General features: G+C 35.2%; 1 protein-coding gene across 2 annotated transcripts in view; it reads left to right on the top strand.

Annotated features, from left to right (window-relative positions):
* The first annotated feature begins 2,682 nt into the window (after positions 1-2,682).
* RPRD1A (regulation of nuclear pre-mRNA domain containing 1A) overlaps positions 2,683-22,973 on the top strand; it is a 60,716-nt gene continuing 40,425 nt past the window's right edge. The window contains exon 1 of one of the 2 annotated variants that reach the window (XM_033135715.1): positions 2,683-3,019. In XM_033135715.1, coding sequence (XP_032991606.1) covers positions 2,869-3,019 — 151 coding nt within the window. In that variant the 5' untranslated portion in view covers positions 2,683-2,868. The remainder of the gene's footprint in view (positions 3,020-22,973) is intronic. The other variant, XM_033135716.1, reaches the window with a different exon arrangement.

Here is a 22,973-nt window from a genome sequence, read left to right as displayed (position 1 = left end):
ATAAGTCTTTTAATTCATGTCTTTCCACCTATTTAGGTCTTCTTTGATTTCTTTCAACAATATTTTGTAGTTTCAACAATACTTCAGTGTATACCTGAAAATCCCTTTGGTTAAATTTATTCCTAAGTATTTTATTATTTTTGATGTTATCATAAATGGGATTATTTTCCTAATTTCTGTTCAAATTGTTCATTAGTAGTGTATAGAAATACAACTGATCTGGTATCATGTAATTTTGCTGAATTAATTTATTAGCACCAAATTTTTTTTGTTTTTTTGTGGATTCCTTGGGATTTTCTATGTATAAGATCATGTCTTTTGCAAATAATTTTACCTCCTCCTTTCCAATTTAGATACCTTGTTTTTCTTTTTCTTGCCTAATTGCTATGGCTAGAACTTCCAGTATAATTCTGAATAGAAGTGGCAAAAGTACATATCCTTGTCTTGTTCCTAATCTTAAGGGGAAAGCTTTCAGTCTTTCACCATTGAGTATGTTAGCTGTGGGTTTTTCCATACACGTTCTTTATTATGTTGAGAAAGTTCCCTTCTATTCCTACTTTGATGAGTTTTTTTTTTTTAATCATGAAAGGGTCTGAATTTTGCCACATGCTTTCTATTTTCACCAAGTGAGATAGCCATGTGTTTTTTTCCTTGATTCTATCAATATGACACATTATATTGATTGGTTTTTGTATTTGATCCACCATTACATTCTTGGCATAAATTGCATTGAATCATGATGTACATATAATCCTCTTAATATGAAGCTGGACTTGGTTTGCTAGCATTCTGTTAAGGATTTTTGCATCTATATTTATAAATATTGATCCATAGTCTCATCTTGTGATAGCCTTTCTTTTTTAAGTAGGAGCACATCTGTTTGTTACTTGGTGGCCATTCCAGGAAAGCCAAAAATAGTTTATGGAAAAAAATGTATTATTCTGACTTTGAGGCTTGTATTTGGAAAGACAAAATCAAGAAGTATAATCAGAGGATACAAGATATGAAAATAAGTCATAATTATTTAAGGGCATAAACAGTTACAGTCACTATTTTGAAAACACAGCAATGTAACAATGTCAATAAATACAGATCTAACAGCCTGGTGTGGAAAGCTGTGGTACACTCATACACGGAAGACTATGGGGGTCCACAGAAGGAGCAGCCAAATCAGACTGAGGATCAAGGAGGACGGAAGAGTCGGTGCTTTGGCTGAGTCCCTGAGAGCAAAATGTAGCTGGGGAGAGAATGCATGTATAAAATTATAAATAACATAGACTAGGAGTGTAAGTGCTAAATAAATTCAAGTCAGTAAATGACACATGAAGGAACTTCTTACATGCATTGGACTGGTTGGAAAAGAAAAGAAGGTGGAATTTAAGGTGGGTTTTAAAGTTCAGGTAGAATCGAAATAGAGAAGAAGGGAGTGGGAAGAGTTGGAATCTCAAGTAAAGATTAATTTGGGAGATGGTATGTAGCAATTCTGGTGGCTGCAAGGTAAATGCAAGGGAATAGTGTTGAAGATACACTTAGATCTTGAAAGACAGGTGGGTTAAATTGGACTAAGTTAAAGTTAAAAATTAGACTATGTAGATAGCGTGGATAAACAAAAGGATGTACAATGGGGAAAGAGAGGAATGTAGAGACAGATATTGATATTGGAGTTGAGAAGAAGAGAAGGGAGAGTTACCTCACTTCTTGAGGTATCTCTGAACCTCAAGTTGTATTGACATTAGACATGGGAAAGATGAACTATACTTATAATTAAACAAATAAATAAACATTTTGATGCCTCTTGGTGCAAAATTCTTGAACCGTTCTTTTCAAAAGATGGTTTAGGAAATCCTGTGATTTCTTATGTATCTTTCTTGAAATTTCTTGTATTACTATTTAGGATGTGACAGTATCTGTTTCCTTTGTGAACTATCATAGTTAAGACAAATACTATGTCAAAATGATTAATTATGAGATTTCTGAAATTAATTTTTAATTATACAAGTGATACATGAATACATTCTTGTAAAAAAAAATAGGAACACTATAGACACAGCGTAAGGGCTCAATTCTGATCCCCTCTCTGACACCACTATTAATGTAGTGTATATTCTTCTAGACCTTTGCCATGCATTTACATACTTATGAATTCATATAAAATATACACTTTTCCATACAAAATATGTACTTTTCCTTCTGCAACTTAAAAAGAAATCCACCATTAGATTCAAAATTCCTGAATGCATACTGTAATGTGGAGTATCACAATAATTCAGCCATTTACCTGCTGTGAATGTCCCACATCTTCAATGTTACGGAGCTGGATAGAACATCTAGTATAGAGTTCCTGGTGCAAATATGTTGGTGCTTCCCTAGCATTAACAACAATTAGTGAAATTGCAGGGTCACGGGGAAGGTGTATTTTAAAACATATTATGCCAAATAGTCTTCCAAAATGCCTGTACCGATTTACACGCCCATGCAGAGATTTTGAACCACTTCTTTCTTGGTACAGACAGTTTTCCCCAGGAGGGTTCTAGGCCGGGCAAACCGCGCGTCCCACGCCTGGCTCAGACCCAGGGAGCACGTCCCCCATCCACTTCTCCTGCACTAGTTTCGGCCCCGCCTATTCCGCTCGGGGGGGGGGCCCGGCCTATTGGCCACGCCCCTTCCGGGGACGGGGAGTGGGTGGGCCGTGACGTCACGTCCGTCTGGACGCCATCTTGCTGGTTTGCGGCAGGTCTTGGATGTAGTGGCAGCAGTGGTGAGGCGTGGGGAAGGGTGGGGTGAGGGGGCGAGGCCGCGGCGAGTGCGGCGAAACTTTCCTCCCCTCAGCCCCACCGCGTGGGACGGCGTGTGCGCGGTGTCGGAGGGATGTCCGCCTTCTCAGAGGCGGCGCTGGAGAAGAAGCTGTCGGAGTTGAGCAACTCGCAGCAGAGCGTGCAGACCTTGTCTCTGTGGCTTATCCACCACCGCAAGCACTCGCGGCCCATCGTCACCGTGTGGGAGCGGGAGCTGCGTAAAGGTGAGTCGCTCGCGCCAGCCACCCGGCCTGTTCACTGGCGCCACCGGGACCCCCCGCCTCGCTTTTCCGGAGCCCCATTCCCCCGTCATCCCGCTGCCTGGCACCCCCCTACCCGGCGTCCCCGGCTCCCTGGCTTCGGTGGTCGCGGGGATAGGAGCAGCGTGCACTGCGCTTCCTGCAAAGTCGGCGCTTACGTAGTAGGTATTGCTGAATAAAGGAGCGAAGGATTAAAAAAAGAACTATCGATTTAGCACAGAAACAGTAACCAGGGGCTCCGGTCTCCGCACCTAATTAGGGCCAGAATTTCAAGCAGTCAGGTATTGTTTTCATTCTGCCTATCAATAATGGAGACTGGGGAGGAGAAAGAGGGAAGTGGAAAGGGAAAGATTGCTGTGGGATTGGGAGTTAAAACTGCCATCATTTCTATAACACATCGACTCAATCTTGTAAAATTAATAGAGGAATCAGAGTTTTAGAACTGGGGAGTCTAAAAGAAGATGCGTGACGCGATGGAAAGACCCCTGAATTTATAGATTTTAGAGGACCTGGATTGGGCAAATTTCTTAATTTCTAGATTTCAGTTGCCTCACCTGAATATGAGGGAGTTGGATTAAGTAAGCTAAGGTCCTTTCATGCTCTACGATTATAAGCATCTAGGGCAGCGTCTTTCTTTTGCAAAACCTTCGATAGAGCTTCTGTAAGTGAAGTTAACTTTTTTGAGCAGTAGTCTGTTGTCACTAAAATAATCTAGAATCATTTCTCTTCTGCAGAACCGCTTTATTTGTTAGAACTGATTGTATGTTAGTGCGACTGAAAATTTAAAAATTTCATTTCCTTAGTCTGTGTTTGAATCTTAAATCTTAAGTCATTGGATAGAGTGGGCACTCCTAATTGTTGTTTCAGACAATCTGATGTAGCGATATGATGGTTATTTATTGATTAAGGGTTTTAACAAACCGTTATTCATCAAAATACATGCTTGTTTACTGACCCATATGTATTAATATGAGAGCCAAATGTGGCATTGACTCTGTAGAATGGAGAGAAACTGTCCTTGTGTGTTTGCTTGCGGTTAGTTGGGTATATGAAATTGATTCAGAACTTCGTTTTTCAGTTCATATGTAAGTGTATGTATATTGGCTCTCAGGGAGGAATTCATCCTCTGTGAGTGGCCAAAAAGGTTTGAGAAACCTAGATTTAAAGGCCTGGAAAATAGCTGAGTACTTGAGAAGGCTGCAGTTGTCTTCGCTTCTGTACCTCACTGATTTCAAAATCAGCAACAGGTTTCCCTGTTTTTTGGAAGCAATATTTAGAAACACATATAATCAATAAAGGATTAATTCCAGACTCTTCAAGAGCTACCACAAATCCATAGAAAAATGGTGTCAATAGAAAAATGGCAATACTGGTAAAGGCATTTCACATGAGAGGAAGCCTGAAAGGTCAATAGAGGATACTTAACCTTACTCATCAGGAAAAAATAAACCAATGAGATACCACGTTGTATTCTTTAGTTTGCAAAATTATAAAGTATGACAATACCAAGAATTAGTGAGGATGAGGAGAAACAGGAATTTTCTTCACTGCTGGTTGGAGTGTAAAAAGATCAACTGAGCAACCTCTAATAAAGTTGAAGGTGTCATATCCTTTGACCTAGCAGTTCTCGTTCTAGGAATATATCCTAGAAACTAGTGCCTACGCTGAAGGAATTATGTTTATTGTAGCCTGTTAATAACAAAATTATAAACAGTTTAAACATCTCATTAGAGTATAGACAAATATATTGTGATATTCATACAATATAGTACTGTCAAGCAGTTTTCATGAATGAACTAGAACTACATGAAACATGACTGAATTAAAAAAGAAGCAAAATGTTGAGCTAACAACGCAAGGTGCACACCAGTATGCCGCTTAGTACAGTTTGAAAACATGGAAAACAATAGTCTATATTGTTTACAGGTACCTGTACAGTTAAAATAAACATTGTAATGATTAACACCATATTCTAAGATAGTGGTTACCATAAGGGAGAGAGGAAATGTGTTATATTTCTCATTTAAAAAAAAAGCTTGATACAAATGGGGGAAATGATAAGATGTGTTATTAAATGGTTTGGGGGATGTTTCCATATGTTAAAGTGCTTTATAAATAGAACAAAATTAAAGCCATACAAATAGATGCTTTAGTCAGAGTGGTGGGTGATGATAGTGTTGATAGTAAGGGTGGTAATGGTGGTGGTGGTAGTAAGGGTGATAATGGTGGTGGTGGTAGTAAGTGTGGTAATGGTGGTGGTGGTAGTAAGGGTGGTAATGGTGGTGGTAGTAAGGATGGTAATGGTGGTGATGGTAGTAAGGGTCGTAATGGTGGTGGTGGTAGTAAGGGTCGTAATGGTGGTGGTGGTAGTAAGGGTCGTAATGGTGGTGGTAGTAAGGATGGTAATGGTGGTGATGGTAGTAAGGGTCGTAATGGTGGTGGTGGTAGTAAGGCTGGTAATGGTGGTGGTGGTAGTAAGGGTCGTAATGGTGGTGGTGGTAGTAAGGATGGTAATGGTGGTGATGGTAGTAAGGGTCGTAATGGTGGTGGTGGTAGTAAGGGTCGTAATGGTGGTGGTGGTAGTAAGGATGGTAATGGTGGTGATGGTAGTAAGGGTCGTAATGGTGGTGGTGGTAGTAAGGGTCGTAATGGTGGTGGTGGTAGTAAGGGTCGTGTGGTGGTGGTGGTAGTAAGGGTGGTGGTGGTGGTGGTGGTGGTGGTGGTGGTAATGATCATCATGATGCTGCTGATGCAGTTCTTGGTTCCGTCGGGGGTTATCTGCCAAGGGTTTCCTTTTCTTGACACAGGACTGTGCCTTTGTAGAACATAGCCTTTGTATTCTTCCCACTCTGCAGTTCTGCTCATCATTTTAGGATCCTCCATCTCCTATAGCAGAGTGATAATGACAATTGTTTACTGAGTGTCAGGCATGGTATTAGCCATCTGGCTGTGATGTCTAGAATCTTTACATTATCTCTGCACAATAAGTGTTTATGAAGGGAATTGATCAAGTTTGAAATAAAGAACTCAAGAAATAAACTAAGGAAAATTGGTTGAACATTTTGTACTAAGGCGTTCTTTAGTTTCTTGAAGTGTTCAAAGAAGACAAAAATGTGATATTAGTAGGAAAAATTACTGTTTAAGATATAAGAATGAGTATGTAAAATGATATGTGAGACATATTACCTGACTGACTGATTGCCATGTCAAACGTGATAATCATTTAGTTATGAAGATTTCCCCTCTCTTTCCACCTGCTTTATCTTTGCCTCCCTTAAAGAAAGAGAATTTCTGTTTGGAGGGAATTTATATTTGGCCTTTATGAAGACCAAGTAGTGATAGTTTCCATGATAAATGCAATAGCGTGATTATTTTGTTGTTCTGTACCGGCTTTATTGAGATATAATTAACATACTATATTCATCCATTTAAAGTATACAGTTCAGTGGTTTTTAGTGTATCATATAGTTGTTAAACCATCACCACAATCAGTATTAGAACACGTTTGTCACCCAGAAAGAAACTCGATGCCTTTTAGCCATCATCCCACCTTCCCTAGCCCTAGGCAACCATTAATTTACTTTGTTTCTGTAGATTTGCCTGTGCTTAGCATTTCGTTAAATGGAATCATATGCTGTGTGGTCTTTTCGTGATTGGCTTCCTTTGGTTGGCATAAATGTTTTCCGGGCTTATCCATGTTGTAGCATGTATTTAATACATCATTCCTTTTTATGGCCAAATAATAATCCATTATATAAATTTTTCCTTTCATCAGTTGGTAGACATTGAATTGTTTCCACTTTTGGCTATTATGAGTAGTACTGGTATGAATATTTGCATACAAGTTTTTATGTGAACATGTTTGCATTTTTCTTGGATAGATACGTAAGACTAGAATTGCTAGGTCATATAGGAACTCTGTGTATATATAACCTTTTGAGGACCTGCCAGCTGTTTGCCACAGTGACTACTTCATTAGACATACCTAATAGCAGTACATTAGGGTCTAATTTCTCCACATTTCCACCAACACCTGTTATTATTATCTGTCGTTTGAATTATGGCCACCCTATTGGGTATAAAGTGGTATCTCATTGTGGTTTTGATTTGCATTTCCCTGATAACTGATGGTGAGCATTTTTATGTGCTTATTGGACATTTGTATGCCATTTCTGGAAAAATGTCTTTTTTCCAAAGGAAAATGTCAGATCCTTTCCTGTTTTTATATTGGGCTATTTGTCTTTTTTATATTGAGTTGTAAGTGTTCTTTATGTATTCTAGATACAAGTCCCTTATTAGATTCATGACTTGCTAATATTTTCTTTCATTCAGTGCATTGTCTTTTCACTTTCTTAGTAGTATCTTTTGAAGGTGATTGTTTTAAACTCTAAATGACTCACTACTGGGCTAAATTTTAAAACTATTACTATACACCAATAATTAAATTATATAGCATACATTGCTGTGGAAATATTGATCATGAACATATCAGAATTTACAAAACAAAGCTGACATTTGGGCCCTTTTCTACACACAGACAGCAAAAGATCTCTGCAAGAATTGAAGAAAATAGGAGAAAGTTCTTTGCAGTTGATTAGTTACTGTCTTCACTAGTCTAGTTGATTGAATCTTTTACCAGCCTCTTGTATGTTATTCATATTGCCTCAGCCTTTTAGAATGTATTAATTCACTCTGTATTTATTATACAATATTTTGTATGTGGCTTGGATATTGCAATGGTAAAGAAAACAAAGTGTTTATATGTCACATATATTTCAATAAAAAATAAATAAAAAGAAAAATTCATCCCTGCCTTCATAGAATTTATAGTCTCATGGGGAAGGCAAAAAAATAAACAGTTAATTTTGCATTAAGTCCATTAAAGGAGGAAAACCTTAAATAGTTAAGATGGTGAGGGAAATCATCTCTGTAAGGTGACCTTTAGTAAAATTCTCTGAACCAGCTATTTCAGTCACTGGGAATATGTGAAGATGCTAAGGTGAAAATAGCTTGGGATGCAAATAGCCAAACCCTTGAACTCTTGTTACTGTTTTTCCTCAAATTGGCAACAATTAAATGGTAGATTATGTACAGTGTAGATTTCCCTTGTATTCGTAATCATATGTTAAAATCAATACTTTGTTATCAGTAAACTTGTATATTAGATATCTTTTGGAACTAATTATCACTTTATATTATGGATGGGGGGGCTTGTGTGTTGGTTACGTAGTAGACTGGGCTCCTTTAGGTGGTGGGTTTTCTTTTTCAGGTTTTAGCCTCCATAACCCCAGTGTATTGCCTTTGATGAAGGTTCTTAAATATGTTAAATTAACATTTATATTAATGAATGTGGCTTTAGGTTTTTAGCACTAAAATAAGTATTGTGAATTCTTAGTTGCTCTAATTTATTTGGTTTTAGAAGAATAGAAAAGGCAAAGAAATTTTTTATTTGCTTTAAAAACAGCAATATAAATCCTAAAAATGAAGGGATTCTATTTTGAATCGACAATTCAGTTAATGACTTTTATATTGTCTGATACTGTTATTTGCTTCTCTTTTAGAGTTAGAAATGAACAAATAAGTTAAACTGTTTATATTTTGAAAGTTCTTATACTTTAAAGTATTTGGTGTTCTCAAACTGCATGACTTTTATGAACCCCCATGTAGTCATCACCTAGCTTGAACATTTGTACTCTCTGTTAACAACTAAAAAAAGTTAATTTCTTAAAATATCATTAAATACCCATCCAGTATTTGTTTTCGTGATTGTCTCACATTATGTTCTTTCTTAGTCATTTGTTTGAATCAGGATCCAAGTAAAGTTCATTCTTTGCCTTTGATTATTATATTCCTTAAGTCCCATTACCTCTATGGATTCCCTGTCTTTTATTTTAAATTTATTCGTTGAGAAAATCAAATTGGTAGGTCCATAGAAATTCTCATGGTCTAGACCAGGGTTTGTTAGACTGTATGATTCAAAGATCCCTTTACTCTCAAAAATTATGAAGGACCCTAAATACTTCATTTTTATGGGTTATAGCTATTGGTAGTTGTACTAGAAATTAAAACGTTTAAAATATTTAATTATTTATTTTAAAACTACAATACTAAATTGATTTTATGTTAACATAACATTTTTAGTGAAAAATAACTACTTGCTAAAAATTATTGGAGAAAGAAGTGATTGTTACATTTTGCAAATTTTCATATCTGTCTTAATTGAAAATAGCTGGATTCTTGTCTACTTTTGCATTCAGTCTTGCGTATTGTATATCACATGACCTCTGGAATATACCACTGTGTACATGTGAGAGAATGAGAGTGAAAAGGACAAATAATGTCTTAGTATTGTGAAAATAGTTCTGACTTTACAGCTCCCTTTAAAGGGTCTTGAGGACCCCCAAGGATTCACAGACCCTATGCTAGATCACATCCCCCATAAATTAATACTAGTTAGATCAAGAGGCTAGAACACATTGCTTTCCCTTAATTAAGCAAACATGTTCCCTCTCAAATAGTTCCTACTTAATGTGAACTTAAAATTGAATTCATGAAATTTCCCTTTTGCCTATAATGTAATTTTAAGTTCTTTGCTGTGACATAGAGCTTTTTTAAAAATTGATGATGATTTTGAGATTTTTGGGTCCAAGATGGCACATTAGAATTGAAGGACAGCTCAAAAAAAAGAAATTGATGATTTGGTATTGTTTGCGCTGGAAAAATGAAAAAAGCAAATTGCCCTTAAATTTCTGATAAAAATAAATGTGTGCCCCTACATTAAAGAAACAATATGATAATTCATAATTATACAGGTGTATTTTTTAGATAAAATGAGTTTTTCATTTGAAGTCTATAAGAAAAAGTTTCTTTTCTTGGTTTCCTTTATTCAGCAAATACCTGTTGAGCTCTTGCTCTGTTGCTAGACCAAGGATGATTCGGCAGATGAGAGGCCCATAGCTGTCTTCATGGAACTTACATTATCAGAGAGGGAAACTGAGTCTATTAAACAATAACTGCACAGTCATAGAAAGGACAAATATAACTAGAAAACTAACCAACTTAGGCAATCGGGAAGGTTTCTCATGATTTGGGATTTGAGGTATGAGCAGAATTTACTAGGAACTGTATAAAATATATAGACATTGTTTTTACTGTGCTTTAATCATTACAGTGTGGTCTTAGGTAAAACAAGTGGTATTTGACATTTTAAACATTTCAGTTCATAACTCCTTTTTGGAATTAGGCAGGATATACATTTTAGACAAACTTTTAACGTTTTATGTCTCCAAAGAACTTTAGGTGATTTAAGATTGCATTAAGAGGATTATAATGATGAATTATTTATTTAATCACCTTGCTGTCATCTAGTTTTTTGGTTTTTTTTGTTCTCTAGCATAACTTTTGGCTGCTGTCAGACACCTGTTAATCTTGTTCTTTTTAATAGTGTTTCCTTAGTCCCTTCTATCTATAATAACTGAGAAATAAAAAAAGTTTACCATGCTTATATTAAGTGCTTGGGTTTTCCAGGTACATTTAAAAAAATACACATACATGTATTTTAGTAGGTTATAATACATACATATTACAAAACACAAAAAGGTTATATAGGGAAGAGTAAGGCTTCTTCCTGTTCCTCTTCCTTGCCCACCCATTTTCCATACCCAGAATTAATGTTAACAGTTTATGTATTCTTCCAGATTTTCTGTGCATATACAGTCACATACTTGTTATAATTTCTTTCTCTTCTTGTTTAGACAAATGGTAGATTATTATATAGACTTCTCTGTGCTTTGCTTTTTTTCCTTTTAACATATCTCTTAGATTGTTATATATTTGTACACATGGTGTTGCCTCATTTAAAAAAAAATAACTGCATTATATTGTGTTCTATGGATGCTTCAAATTTTATGTATCCATTTATTGATGAACATTTAGGATGTGTTGTCTTTTTCTCCTAGATTTTAAAATGTTATATTACCAAATATTCTAGTTATTTTCTTAATGGTTTCATCTGGTGACTTAAGAGACTCTGATAGAAGTGGTAGACATTAACGTATTACACCATTTTTTTAAAGTTCATTTTTACCCCCACCCATTTGTAATGCTCCCTTTATCATAAGTTAAGTTTGTATGTATTTAGTATATTTCTAGACTGTCTTTCTGTTCCATTGGTCTGTCTACTCATGTACCACTATCACAGTCTTTGTTATGTTTTCATATCTGGTAGGACACCCTCCCCCATTCCTACCCTGCCCCCTGCAAATTGCTCTTTTTTTCTTGTGTATTTCTATTTTGTTTTTGTTTTTCCATATAAACTCTGGAATCAACTTGTCATTTACAGGAAAATTTTTCGGTATTTTTGGAATTAATCACGTCAGTTTACACATTAGCTTAAAGAGAATTCTCCTCTTTATGGTGGTGATCTTAGGCTGAGAACTGCAATCTTATTCTAAATGTATTTAATTATTTAAATAAGTGGTTCTCAAACTTGTTCAGGTGTCAATTCACGATGCTTTGTAAAGCTCTGTATAGGCAATCATGAGATGCATATTTTAGTTTAAAATAACTTTCTAATTTGTGCTAAATATATCTTATTTAATTCTAGTACAGGTTAAGAGAAGGACATTATGCAAAATGACAAAACAAAAAAAATTATTGTTATTACTATTATTATCATTATTATTATTGTAATTTGATAAAGTGGTTTGCATTGGGATTTTTGTTATGGCATACTTTGGTCCTGTTCAAAAACATAATTTTGTTTCAAGCGCATGGTTTAAAAACCTTCTCTAACAAACTTTGTCTCTTTAGTGTTTACATAAATCGTGTACTGTATTCTATTTTACTGATTATTCTTAAAAACAAATGAAATTTGTTTGGGTAGTCAAGGACCATATTTTTGCTGAACTATCAAAAAACTTACTTTTCTTAGTAGAGTATCATGAATTATTTTCTTGAACAGCACTGGTGATGGCTAATTTTATGTGTCAACTGGACTGGACCGTGAACTGGCTAGGTATTTGGTCAAACAGTATTCTCGGTATGTCTGTGAAGGTGTTTCTGGCTGACACTTGAATCTGTAGACTGAGTACAGCAGATTATTCTCCTTAATGTGGGTGGGCCTCATCCAATCAGTTGAAGGCCTGAATAGAACAAAAAAGCTCACCATCCTGTAAGTAACAGGGAACTCTTCCTGCCTGACTGCTTTCTTTCCTGCCTTTGGAGTCAGACTGAACATGGGTTCTTCCTGGGTCTTGAGCCTGCTGGCTTTCAGACTGGAACTACATCATGAACTCTTCTGGGTCTCCTCCTTGTTGACTGCAGGTTTTGGGACTTTTCAGCTTCCATAATCACATGAGGCAATTCCTTGTAATATTAGACTCTCTTTATATGTAAATGCATACACACGCACTCACCCCTTATTAATTCTGGGGTTTTTTTGGAAAACCCTGAGTAATATAGTACTTTATCTAGATTTACTACAGTTTGATAAATCAACTAATATTTATTGTGAATTTAATTCAGGTAAGTTATTTGAAAATTTTAAAAATGCAGTTGATATTCTGTAACTAGCACATAGAAAGCTCTTAATGATTAATAATAATTTCATTTTATGTATTTATAATTTGATGCTTTAGATTTTACTTCTGTCATCAATATACTGATGACTCAGTGATCCCTTTTTTAGTCCCATTCTCAGTGTCACTGAATGGTATTTGTTGAGCACCTCAAACTCAGCTTTGCAAAGCAACATTTTATGTCATTTACCCACTCCCATTCCACTTTCCTGTTGCTCTTTCTGTCCTTCCTATTTCAGTGAAAGGATTTACTGCCCACCAGTTGGCTAAGCTCAAAACTTCAAGGTTGTTGATAAGAATGCTTATAACAGTGCTATTCACAGTACCCAAAAGGTGGAAACAACCTGAATGGTCATCAATGGGTGAATGGATTTGTGCGGTGTATCCATGCAATGAAATATTATTCAACCATAAAAAGAAATGAAGTGCTGGTTCATGCTACAATGTAAATGAGTCTCAGAAACATGAAGTGAAGAAGCCAGACACAAAAGGTCACATATTGTATGATTCTGTTTATATGAACTATTCAGAATAGATTAATCCACAGAGACAGAAGGTGGTTGCTAGTGGGTAGGGGTTCAGAAGAAATGGGGAATGAATGACTGTTTAGTGAGTATGAGATCATCTTTGGGGAGGGGAAAAAAATGTTTTGGAAGTAGATGCACTAAATGCCCCTGAATTATACACTTTAACCTGGTTAATTTTATGTTATGTGACTTGTTCCCTAATAAAAATATTAAGCTTGCAATTTTATCTGTCTGTGTGTTTTTATATACTCTTCCCTGTTTGTATTTCTACTCTGTCCCTTAGCCTCCAAGCTCTGCGGTCAACTCCTCTCTGCAGCTTTCCCAAGTCTCTCCATGAAGAGTTAATTGTCCATCCATAGTCCCTAATCCTATTTTGGGGACATTATTTATTTATTTATTTTGAATTCTAGTTAACATCCTAAATTTGTAGCAGTCTAGTTTGAATTGATCGGAACTTAATCTTCAATAGTATACAAAAACTCTGTACCTATATAGTTTTCTCTCCTCTATATGGTATTTTTCACAATTTATATCTTTACATGTTATGTGCCTATTAACAGACTTACAATTATTGTTTTATGCATTTGTGTTTCAAATCATACAGGAAACAAAGAGTAACAAACCAAAAAGTAAATTAATACTGGTTTTTATATTTATTTTTGTAGTTACCTTTACTGATGTTCTTTATTTCTTTACGTGGCTTCTCGTTAGTTTCTACTGTCCTTTCATTTCAGTCTGAAGGATTCCCTTTAGCATTTCCTGTAGTATATGTCTACTGGTGACAAACTCCTTCAGCTTTTGTTTAATTTGAAATGTCTTAATTTCTTTTTTATTAATCAAGTGTAGTTTTGCCAGATGTAAAATTCTTGGTTGACAGTTTTTTTTTTCTTTTAGTGGTTTAAATGTGGCATCTCATTGCCTTCTGGCTTGCATAGTTTTTGGTGAGAAGTTGGCTGTTAATCTTATTAAGGCTCCCTTGTACATCATGAAAAGACACTTCTTGCCACTTTCAAAATTCTTTGACAGTTTGATCAGAATGTGTTTCAGTGTGGATTTCTGAGTTTATATTTGGAGTTCGTTGAGCTTCTTGGGTTTATAGTCATGTCTTTCCTAAAATTGGGGGAGTTTTTGATCATTATTCCTTCAAATAGTCTTTATGTACCCTCCTCTCTTCTTCGTTTGGGATTCTTATAATGTGTATATATTTGTCGGCTCGGTGGTGTTCCACAGGTCCCTTAGACTCTGTTCACTTTTCTTCCTTTTTCTTTTTGCTCTCCAGACTCCATTTTAATGCTTATCTTCAAATTTAACGATTCTCTGTATGCTCCCCATTTTCTGTGGTGCCACCTCCCAAGTACATTTTATTACTCTTATGGCACTTACCATATTGTATTTTAGTGGCTCTGTGTTGTTTATTATTACTGGAGGACTGAGCCTATTCCTTTGTTCCTTTAGAATCTAACTCACACTAGATACTTAGTAAATACATATTTATGAGTTATTGAATGAATGTTGGAGTACAGAATCTGAGACTTTTAGAGCTGAAAGGAATATTGCACAACATTTGCTGTTTCTTTCAAAGATAGGCCTGATTTAAGAACTGCTGATATCTTAAGGCAAATAATGAACTTTAGTTATAAACATTTCCCTTATTGAGAAGGACTTGGAAAAAATTTCAGCTTTTTCAGTTTTATCATTTTTCTGTTATTCCCGTATTTATTTATTCTTAGAGAAATGATTCTAAGTGTGGTCAGCAGATCCCGGTGGGTGGATCACCAAGACCCTTTTAAGGGTTATAGGGTCCGCAAGGTAAATTATTTTCATAACGCTAATAAGACATTCTCCTCTCTTCACTGTGTTGATGTGTGCTTTGATGGTATAAAGGCAAACATAGGCAAAAACTGATGTGCCTAATCATTAATCAAGGCAGAGGTACCAAACTATACTAGTAGTCACTGTCTTTTTCATACAGCACATTCACAGCTTAAAAAATACATCACTTTCTGACTGTGGTCATCAATGCAGCTCAAATTATTAATTTTGTTAAATCTTGATCCTTGAGTGCATGTCTGTGTGTGCATGTGCATGTGTACACGCATTTTTTCATTATGATAAAATGCACATAAAGTTTAACATTTTAACCTTTTTTTTTATTTTTATTGTGGTAAACATAAATTTAATATAAATTTACCCTTTTAGCCATTTTTTAATTGTATATGTGGTTCAGTGGCATAAAGTCCATTTACATTATTTTGTAACCATCATCACCATCCATCTCCAGAACTTTTTTCATTTTCCTAAACTAAAACTCCAAACCAATTAAACAATATCTCCCCAACTACATACTCATTAAACAATAACTTCTCAGACTCTGGCAACCACTCTTCATACTTTCTGTCTCTATGAATTTGACTACTGTGGGTATCTCTTATAAGTGAAATTATTACAATTTGTTCTTTTGTATCTGACTTATTTGACTTAACAATGTCTTTTAGGTTCATCTATGTTGTAGCATGTGTCAGAATTTCTTTTAAAAACTGAATAATATTCCATTTTATTCACTTGTTGATGACACTAGGGTTGGTTCCTCCTTTTGGCTATTGTGAATGATGCTGCTATGATGAACATGGATGTACAAATCCTGTCTGAGTCCCTTCTTCAGTTGTGTTCAGAAGAGGAATTGTTCAATCATATGGTACTATCTGTAATTTTTTACACTGTTCTCCACAGCAGCTGTACCATTTTATATTCCCACTTTCAGTACACAGGGTCCCAGTTTCTGCACATGCTTGTTTTGTTTTGAAAAAGCCGTCCTAGTGGGTGTGGCTGTGGTTTTAATTTGCATTTCCATAATGACTGGTGTCACTATGTAAGGGTTTATTTCTGGGTTCTGTATTGTAGTCCATGGTTTATGTCTGTACATATGCCTGTGTCGTACGACATTCGACCCTTACATAATGCAGGATTCAGGGGCACCGACTGCTAGTGCAGTCAATAATCCACAAATAACTTTTGACTCCCCAAAAACCTGACTAATAGCCTGCTGTTGGCTGGAAGCCTTACCAATAAGATGAATAGTCAATTAACACATGTTTTATATGTTATATGTATGATATACTGCATTCTTACAATAAAGTAAGCTAGAGGTAAGGAAATGTTTTTAAGAGAATCATAAGGAAGAGAAAATACATTTACAGTATCTTTTTTTTCTTTTCTAAATAGCATCTAAGTAGACCCACACAGTCCAAACCTGTTCAAGGTATTCTGATTGTTGTAGCCATCTAGTAAGTTTTGAGATTACAAAATATGCATCTTCCAATTTTGTTTTCTTTTTTTAAAGATAGTTTTGGCTGTTGGGGGGTCACTTGAGAATCTATATGAATTTTAGGATGGGTTTTTCTTTTTCTGCAAAAATGCTTTTGGGAGTTTGATAGGGATTGTCTTTAATCTGTAGGTTGCTTTGAGTAGTGTTATCTTAACAATGTAAGTCTTCTGATTCATGAACATGGGGTATATTTCAGTTTATTTATGTCTTTCATTTCTTTCAGCAGTGTTTTGTAATTTTCAGTGTATGTTCTTACATCTCCTTGGTTAAATTTATTCCTAAGTATTTTATTGTTTTTGATATAGTTATAAATGGAATTGTCTTCTTAGTTTCCTTTTTGGATTGTTCATTGTTAATTTATGGAAAGTCAACTGATTTTTGAATGTTGATTTTGTATCCTGCAACTTTGCTGAATATGTTTATTAGCTCTAAAAGTTTTTTCTGGACTCTAGGGTTTTCTACAAGAAAAATTATGTCATCTATGAACAGAGATCATTTTACCCTTCCTTTCTCTTATTTCTTTTTCTTGTCAGTTGGTATAGCTACAATTCCCAATACTGTGTTGAATAAAAGTGGTGAAAGTGGACATCCTTCTGTTGTTCCTGATCTTAGGGGGAAAGCTTTCAGTCTTTTGGTGTTAAATACGATGTTGGATGTGAGTACATATCTCCTTAATAATACGTGTGACAAAATGAAAAGTATACATAAAGTACTATGTACTGAACATTCTATTCTCGAGGAAATAAGCTTATCTGATTGAGTTGTGAGTGAAACCAGCTGCTTTTTTCATAGAGCACCATTTAACACTTATCCAATGAAATCACTAGTGATATTTACAGATGTGGTTTTCAATACTGCCTAATAAAATGTTTCAACAACTGAATGTCTGGGTAACTCAGTGAACCTTTTTTCCAAAAGACCAGTGAATGCTGTTACAAAATTGTGCTCATTCAAAGAGCATGGTAGACCAAAGGATTTTAATGTGACACAATGTTAAAAGTTAATTGAGGTTTTCAGATATCACGTTACTAATTTAGAATCTTTTAAAAACCACAACTCGTTGGTTTTCATGTAGTTTCAAAGAAGGATATTCACAATTATCTTTAAAGGCTATTGAAATACTTTTCTCTTACCAGCTTTATATTTGGGCAAGGCCTGCTTTTTTTTATTACTTCGACCAAAACAATATATCATGGTATATTTCATAGAGAAGCAGATATGAGAATCCAGATATATTCTGTTGAGCTGGAGATTCACAAAAGTGTAGAACAGTATGATTCTTCTCACCTTTTTTAAGTTTTGGGAATATATTTTTTTAACAAATGTTGTTTGTGTTAACATGTAATGTTTTTCTGTTGCTTTTGAATGAACTAACGTATTTTTTCAATTCCTCTGATTTTCTAATAAGATAAATATTGGTAGATATTTATAAGCAAAAGCTCTTTGGAGTTCTCAATAATTATAAAAGTATATAGAGGTACTGACATCAGAAAATGTGAGAAGTGCTCTCAGATTAATAGAGACCATGAATGCTTTTCATTAATTTGGTTTTATTTAATCTTGCCTAAATTATTGTAGTAATTGTTTTAGTTTTTAAAACTTTGCTTTAAGATCCTTTTGGAGTTAATGAAATTGTTATTAATGTCTATAAATGTTTCCCTGAAAATAAAACCTAGCTGGACCATCAGTTCTAATGTGTCTTTTGGAGCAAAAATTAATATGAGACCCGGTCTTACGTTAAAATAAGACTGGGTCTCATATCATATCATATCATATCATATCATATCATATCATCATATCATATCATATATCATATCATATCATATATCATATCATATCATATCATATCATGTATATAATACCTGGTCTTATATAATATAGGACCCGGCCTAATATAATATAATACTGGGTCTTACATTAATGTTTTGCTCCAAAAGATGCATTAGAGCTGATGGTCTGGCTAGGTCTTATTTTCAGGGAAGCAAGGTATGTAGAGAATGTGGAGTTTCTTTCAGTCACCCTCTTCTGGGAGCACTTGTATAGTGATTTTTTTAGCCCTGAAGCTAGAGGTCTTAATATGAAATTTTTAAAAATACTGTTTATTTTTAGATAATTTGCAGATTCACATTCACTTGTAAAAAATAAAACAGAGATCCCGTTTACTATTTGCCAGCTTCCCCCAGTGGTAAGCGGAATCGTGCAGAATGGTGAACTTCTAATTCTTCTTTCTGTGCTGATTATCCAGAAATCTTCTGTAACAGATTCTTTAAAGTGTGGTCCCCAGACTGCAGCATTAGTGTTACCTGATAATTTGTTGGAAATGCAAAATCTTGGGCCTTAGCCCAGACCTACATTAGAAGTTACATAGGTAGGAGCCAGTAATCTATGTTTTAACAAGCCGTCGGTATTCAGAGGCACCCTGAAGTTTGAGCATTTATTGTATAAGAACTTCCTTCATCAACCATTGGTGACTCTGAAATACAGTTCAAATAGGCAAAAACAGGATACGTGCTTAATTTTTCTCCTTTGTTACCTGAATTAGTTCTTTAGCAACCTCTTTTAGAATGTATTTTTATGAATTTATGGGTTTTTACATGTTTGTGTTTCAAGACCATTGTAGTCATTCTTTTTCATCCTGTTTGGCCAGTGCCAGCCTCTTGTAGGGTTGCTTGTCTCCTTTGGATATAACACTCGTAGTTTTTTAATAGCTTTCTTGCATTCTATCATGATAAGATGTTCCAGGCTTATCTTATGTATTTCCTGCCTTTTTAAAAAATGTGATTTATCCCCTACATACCCAGTTTTATTGAGAAATAATTGATAATACATCACTGGTTAAGTTTAAGATATATAGCGTAATGGTTTGATTCATATATAGTGAAATGTATTTCCTGCTTTTATTGGCAAAGCGTTATTTAGGGACCACAGTATGGGTCCTGGGATTGCTGAATAATTTCAGTGCATTTTTTTGAGTGCATTTAATTGTTGTTTCATTGGTAAATGGGGCTAACTTACCTTATAGGGTTGGTTTGAAGATTAGATGAGATACATAATAAGATTTTAGAACAGTGCTTAGGTCATAAGAAACTAGTTAGTATTATGTAAGTAATATTCTTAAAAGTGCACAATGTTTTAGTCTCAAATCCAAATCTAGAAGCATAATGTGACTAAGCAGTGTGATGTGTGTGCTTATACAACTCTTAGAGTCAACAGTTTTTTTAGTGGTCTGATGGTCTAGGATGAAATTTGTTCTTTTCAAGATTTAAAAATTCATTTGTTACATATACCAAAATCAAGGTTTCTAAAATTATTTCAGGAACTTGAATTGCCTTAGCTTTTTAGATTGGGAAAGATGACCATTTGTCTGGGCCTAGGTGGAGTAGTTGTTGTTTTACCAAACATTGAAACAGGATAGACGATGGATAAACTATATTGGTGGAGCACCAAGTCAGCACTACCCAGAAGCACTTTGCAGCTAATCATTTAATATAGAACTCATATATTGCCCCTTTATGACTTAATTCTTTTTCAGTAACTCTCGACACCATCCTGCCAGCTGCTTTCTTAATCTTCCCCAAAGTAGAGCTATTTACTGTATGTTTTTGTATGTACGTGTGCAACTTAACACTATGTCTTAGATATTTTTCCATATCAGTATATAAATCTTTATCTCATTTGAACAGCTGTAGAGTATTGGATTGTATGGATGTATCATGATTTCTTTAGTCATTTCTTTCTTGATTTTGCTATGAATATCCTTAGTGAATTCTTTGTGCATTTATGAGGCTATAGCAATAGGATAAATTCCTAGAAGTGAAATTTGCAGGGTCAAGGGATTTGTGCGTTTGCATTTTTCATAGATATTGCTAAATTATTTTTCTAAGAGGTTGCATTAATTTACATTTTAACTACCAATGTCTGAAGGTACCTAAAGATGATACTCTTGAGAATTTTAGTTGTCAAACTTTCATCTTGATCAATCTGATAGGTAGAAAATGATAATTGGTTTTAACTGTTTAACCTTTGAGTTTCTCTGACCTTCCTATTCACAGTACTTGCCCGCTTTAAGTAAGTTATTGATTTTTGAGAACTTTAAAATGGAGGGTGGAATGAAAAGATTTGAATTCAATACATTGAAAATATGCAAGAGTGGCTAGAGCTGTAGGAAAGTTTGTATTTCATAATCTAAATTTGTCGTTCAGAAACCTGAAAGTGTAATTTTACGTGGGTTCCCTTTTCAGCTATGCAGGGTGAGGTTAAAACCAGAAGCCAAGTTAGTGGAACATAGTTAAAGGTACAGGTCTAGGCTCAAATTTATTGACTTAATAAATACTGAGCAGTTTGAATCAGCTGCTGGGTACCCAGGGCTTGATTTCGTAGATTGGTAGATTATGGTAAACTTAGTTTTGTTGGGAAACACTAGATTAAATAAAAACAGTTATAGTTGGGGTAAGTGCTCCACAGGAAAAGTATGGGTGCTATGAGCGCATGTCAGGGCTGCCTACTCTATATGTACTGGGTGATCAGGGAAAAATCCGTACTAGAGGAAGCCATCTACCTGCGGTCTGAAGGATGGGTAGGAGTTGAGGGGGTTGGAGTACTAGTGGTATTGGGCATGAAGAGAGCGTGGGAGAGGCTGCAGACAGACCTAGTGGGGCCTTTGGTTCATAATGATGATTTAAAATGTTATCTGGAGAACAATAGAAAATCTTCAAAGGATTTAAAGCAAGAGGTGGGCTGCCAAAAGTCTGTGGCATCCTGTTAGTGGTATAGGAACATACCAGCTTTATCCATTTTTCACCCACCTCAGCTATTAAGAATCAGCCAGCTATGTCTGAACTCTTTGTCCTGTCTGGGACAGATAAAATCCATTTAATAATCATCTGTTGATTAGGCACTTTCTGTAGCAAATAATACTACTAATTTAAAGTAGATTCTACCTTACAGCCAACCACCTATCCATCTATCAAACATGTCTTCTGGTTTGTTGTGGTTCGGTTTATGGGGGAAGTAAATGAGGCTGTCCAACAGTTGTTGTTAATAAATCTTTATTAGAGTTCTGTTTCAAGATAAGGAGCTTTTCTTTTGATTTCCTTCTGTAAGACTCACCGTAATGCTCATTGGTGTGTGTGTGTGGGTGTGTGTGTTTACCTGCATTTATGGATGCATAACATTTGTTTATTCAATTTTTTATTGCTTCTCTCCATGTAGAAGGCTTCCCGTGGAAAGCAGGTTCTTAGGTTTCTAGATGACACAGTGAAATTTTAGCTATTTGTTGTATTTATCAGCATTGTCATCTACTGTGGTTTTAAATTTCAGTCTCCATGGAAACATGGGTGATTATGTTAGATTATGATATTCTGTGTCATGTCAAAATGGATAGGCATGTGGTCTGTACAGCGTAAGAAAATAAGTAATGATCCTGTTACTTTCTGATTATAAGTAAATAAAACTAGATTATGAACTGATCATGAATTAGTGAAACTCGATGGCGTTTCTGTAATCCTCTTGACTGGCTAAATTTGTTTCATATTGTTTATTTACTATCCCAGACTCTTCTTTTTGAAGGCTTGTAACTGATCTTCTGATTTGTTTGTGAATTATGTCACTGTTTCTTAGTTGTGTGATTAACTGAACTTACATTGCCCTTTTGGGGGGGGTATGCTTAACTTTTTAGGTAATATTATATATTATCTAGCCAGATTTTATTGTTATTATTTGTTTTTTGATGTACCTGTTCATATAGAAGGACCCAGACAAGGGGCTATAATTACTGTGTTTCCCCGAAAATAAGACCTAACTGGACCATCAGCTCTAATGCGTCTTTTGGAGCAAAACTTAATATAAGACCGGGTATTATATTATATTATATTATATTATATTATATTATGTTATATATTAAAGACCCAGTCTTACATTAAAATAAGACCCGGTCTTATATTAATTTTTGCTCCAAAAGATGCTGATTATTGCTGATGGTCCGGCTAGGTCTTATTTTTGGGGAAACACGGTAGTACCTGTAAGAGCTTAAAATTTAGTTTAGAAAGATAAGATAGAAGAAAATGGTTCCTCACAATATAAATGTTGACTGTTCCTTATTTGGCTTATACTTTATTGGTGCAAGTATAGCAGTAAACACACATATACAGGCACAGTGGGATATAATATTATATTTATGATTGCTTCCAGTGTTGGTATGATATTAGTGGAGAGAAGGAATAAAGAAAAACAGATACATTTTTAGTGATGTGACCTATCATGTGACACTTTCTATGAAGTTGGCAAACTGCATATTGAACAGGAAAGGTTATTTTTGGTCTGTTCCCAGCATGGTCTCTGGCACAGAGCAAACTTATTAAATAAATGCAAGTTAAATTGATTGGAAGATTGGGAAATACGTGTCTTTATAAGAAACTCTGTGAACAACGAACCGTAGGAATTGATTAGGTCAGACCCATTATTTAGCCTTATATTCTGTTGCCAACGGA

The sequence above is a fragment of the Rhinolophus ferrumequinum genome, chromosome 19 (assembly GCF_004115265.2).
Source record: "Rhinolophus ferrumequinum isolate MPI-CBG mRhiFer1 chromosome 19, mRhiFer1_v1.p, whole genome shotgun sequence".
NCBI lineage: Eukaryota > Metazoa > Chordata > Mammalia > Chiroptera > Rhinolophidae > Rhinolophus > Rhinolophus ferrumequinum.
The sequence above is the reverse complement of the archived record's forward strand: the minus strand, read 5'-3'. Positions and strand labels throughout refer to the sequence as shown.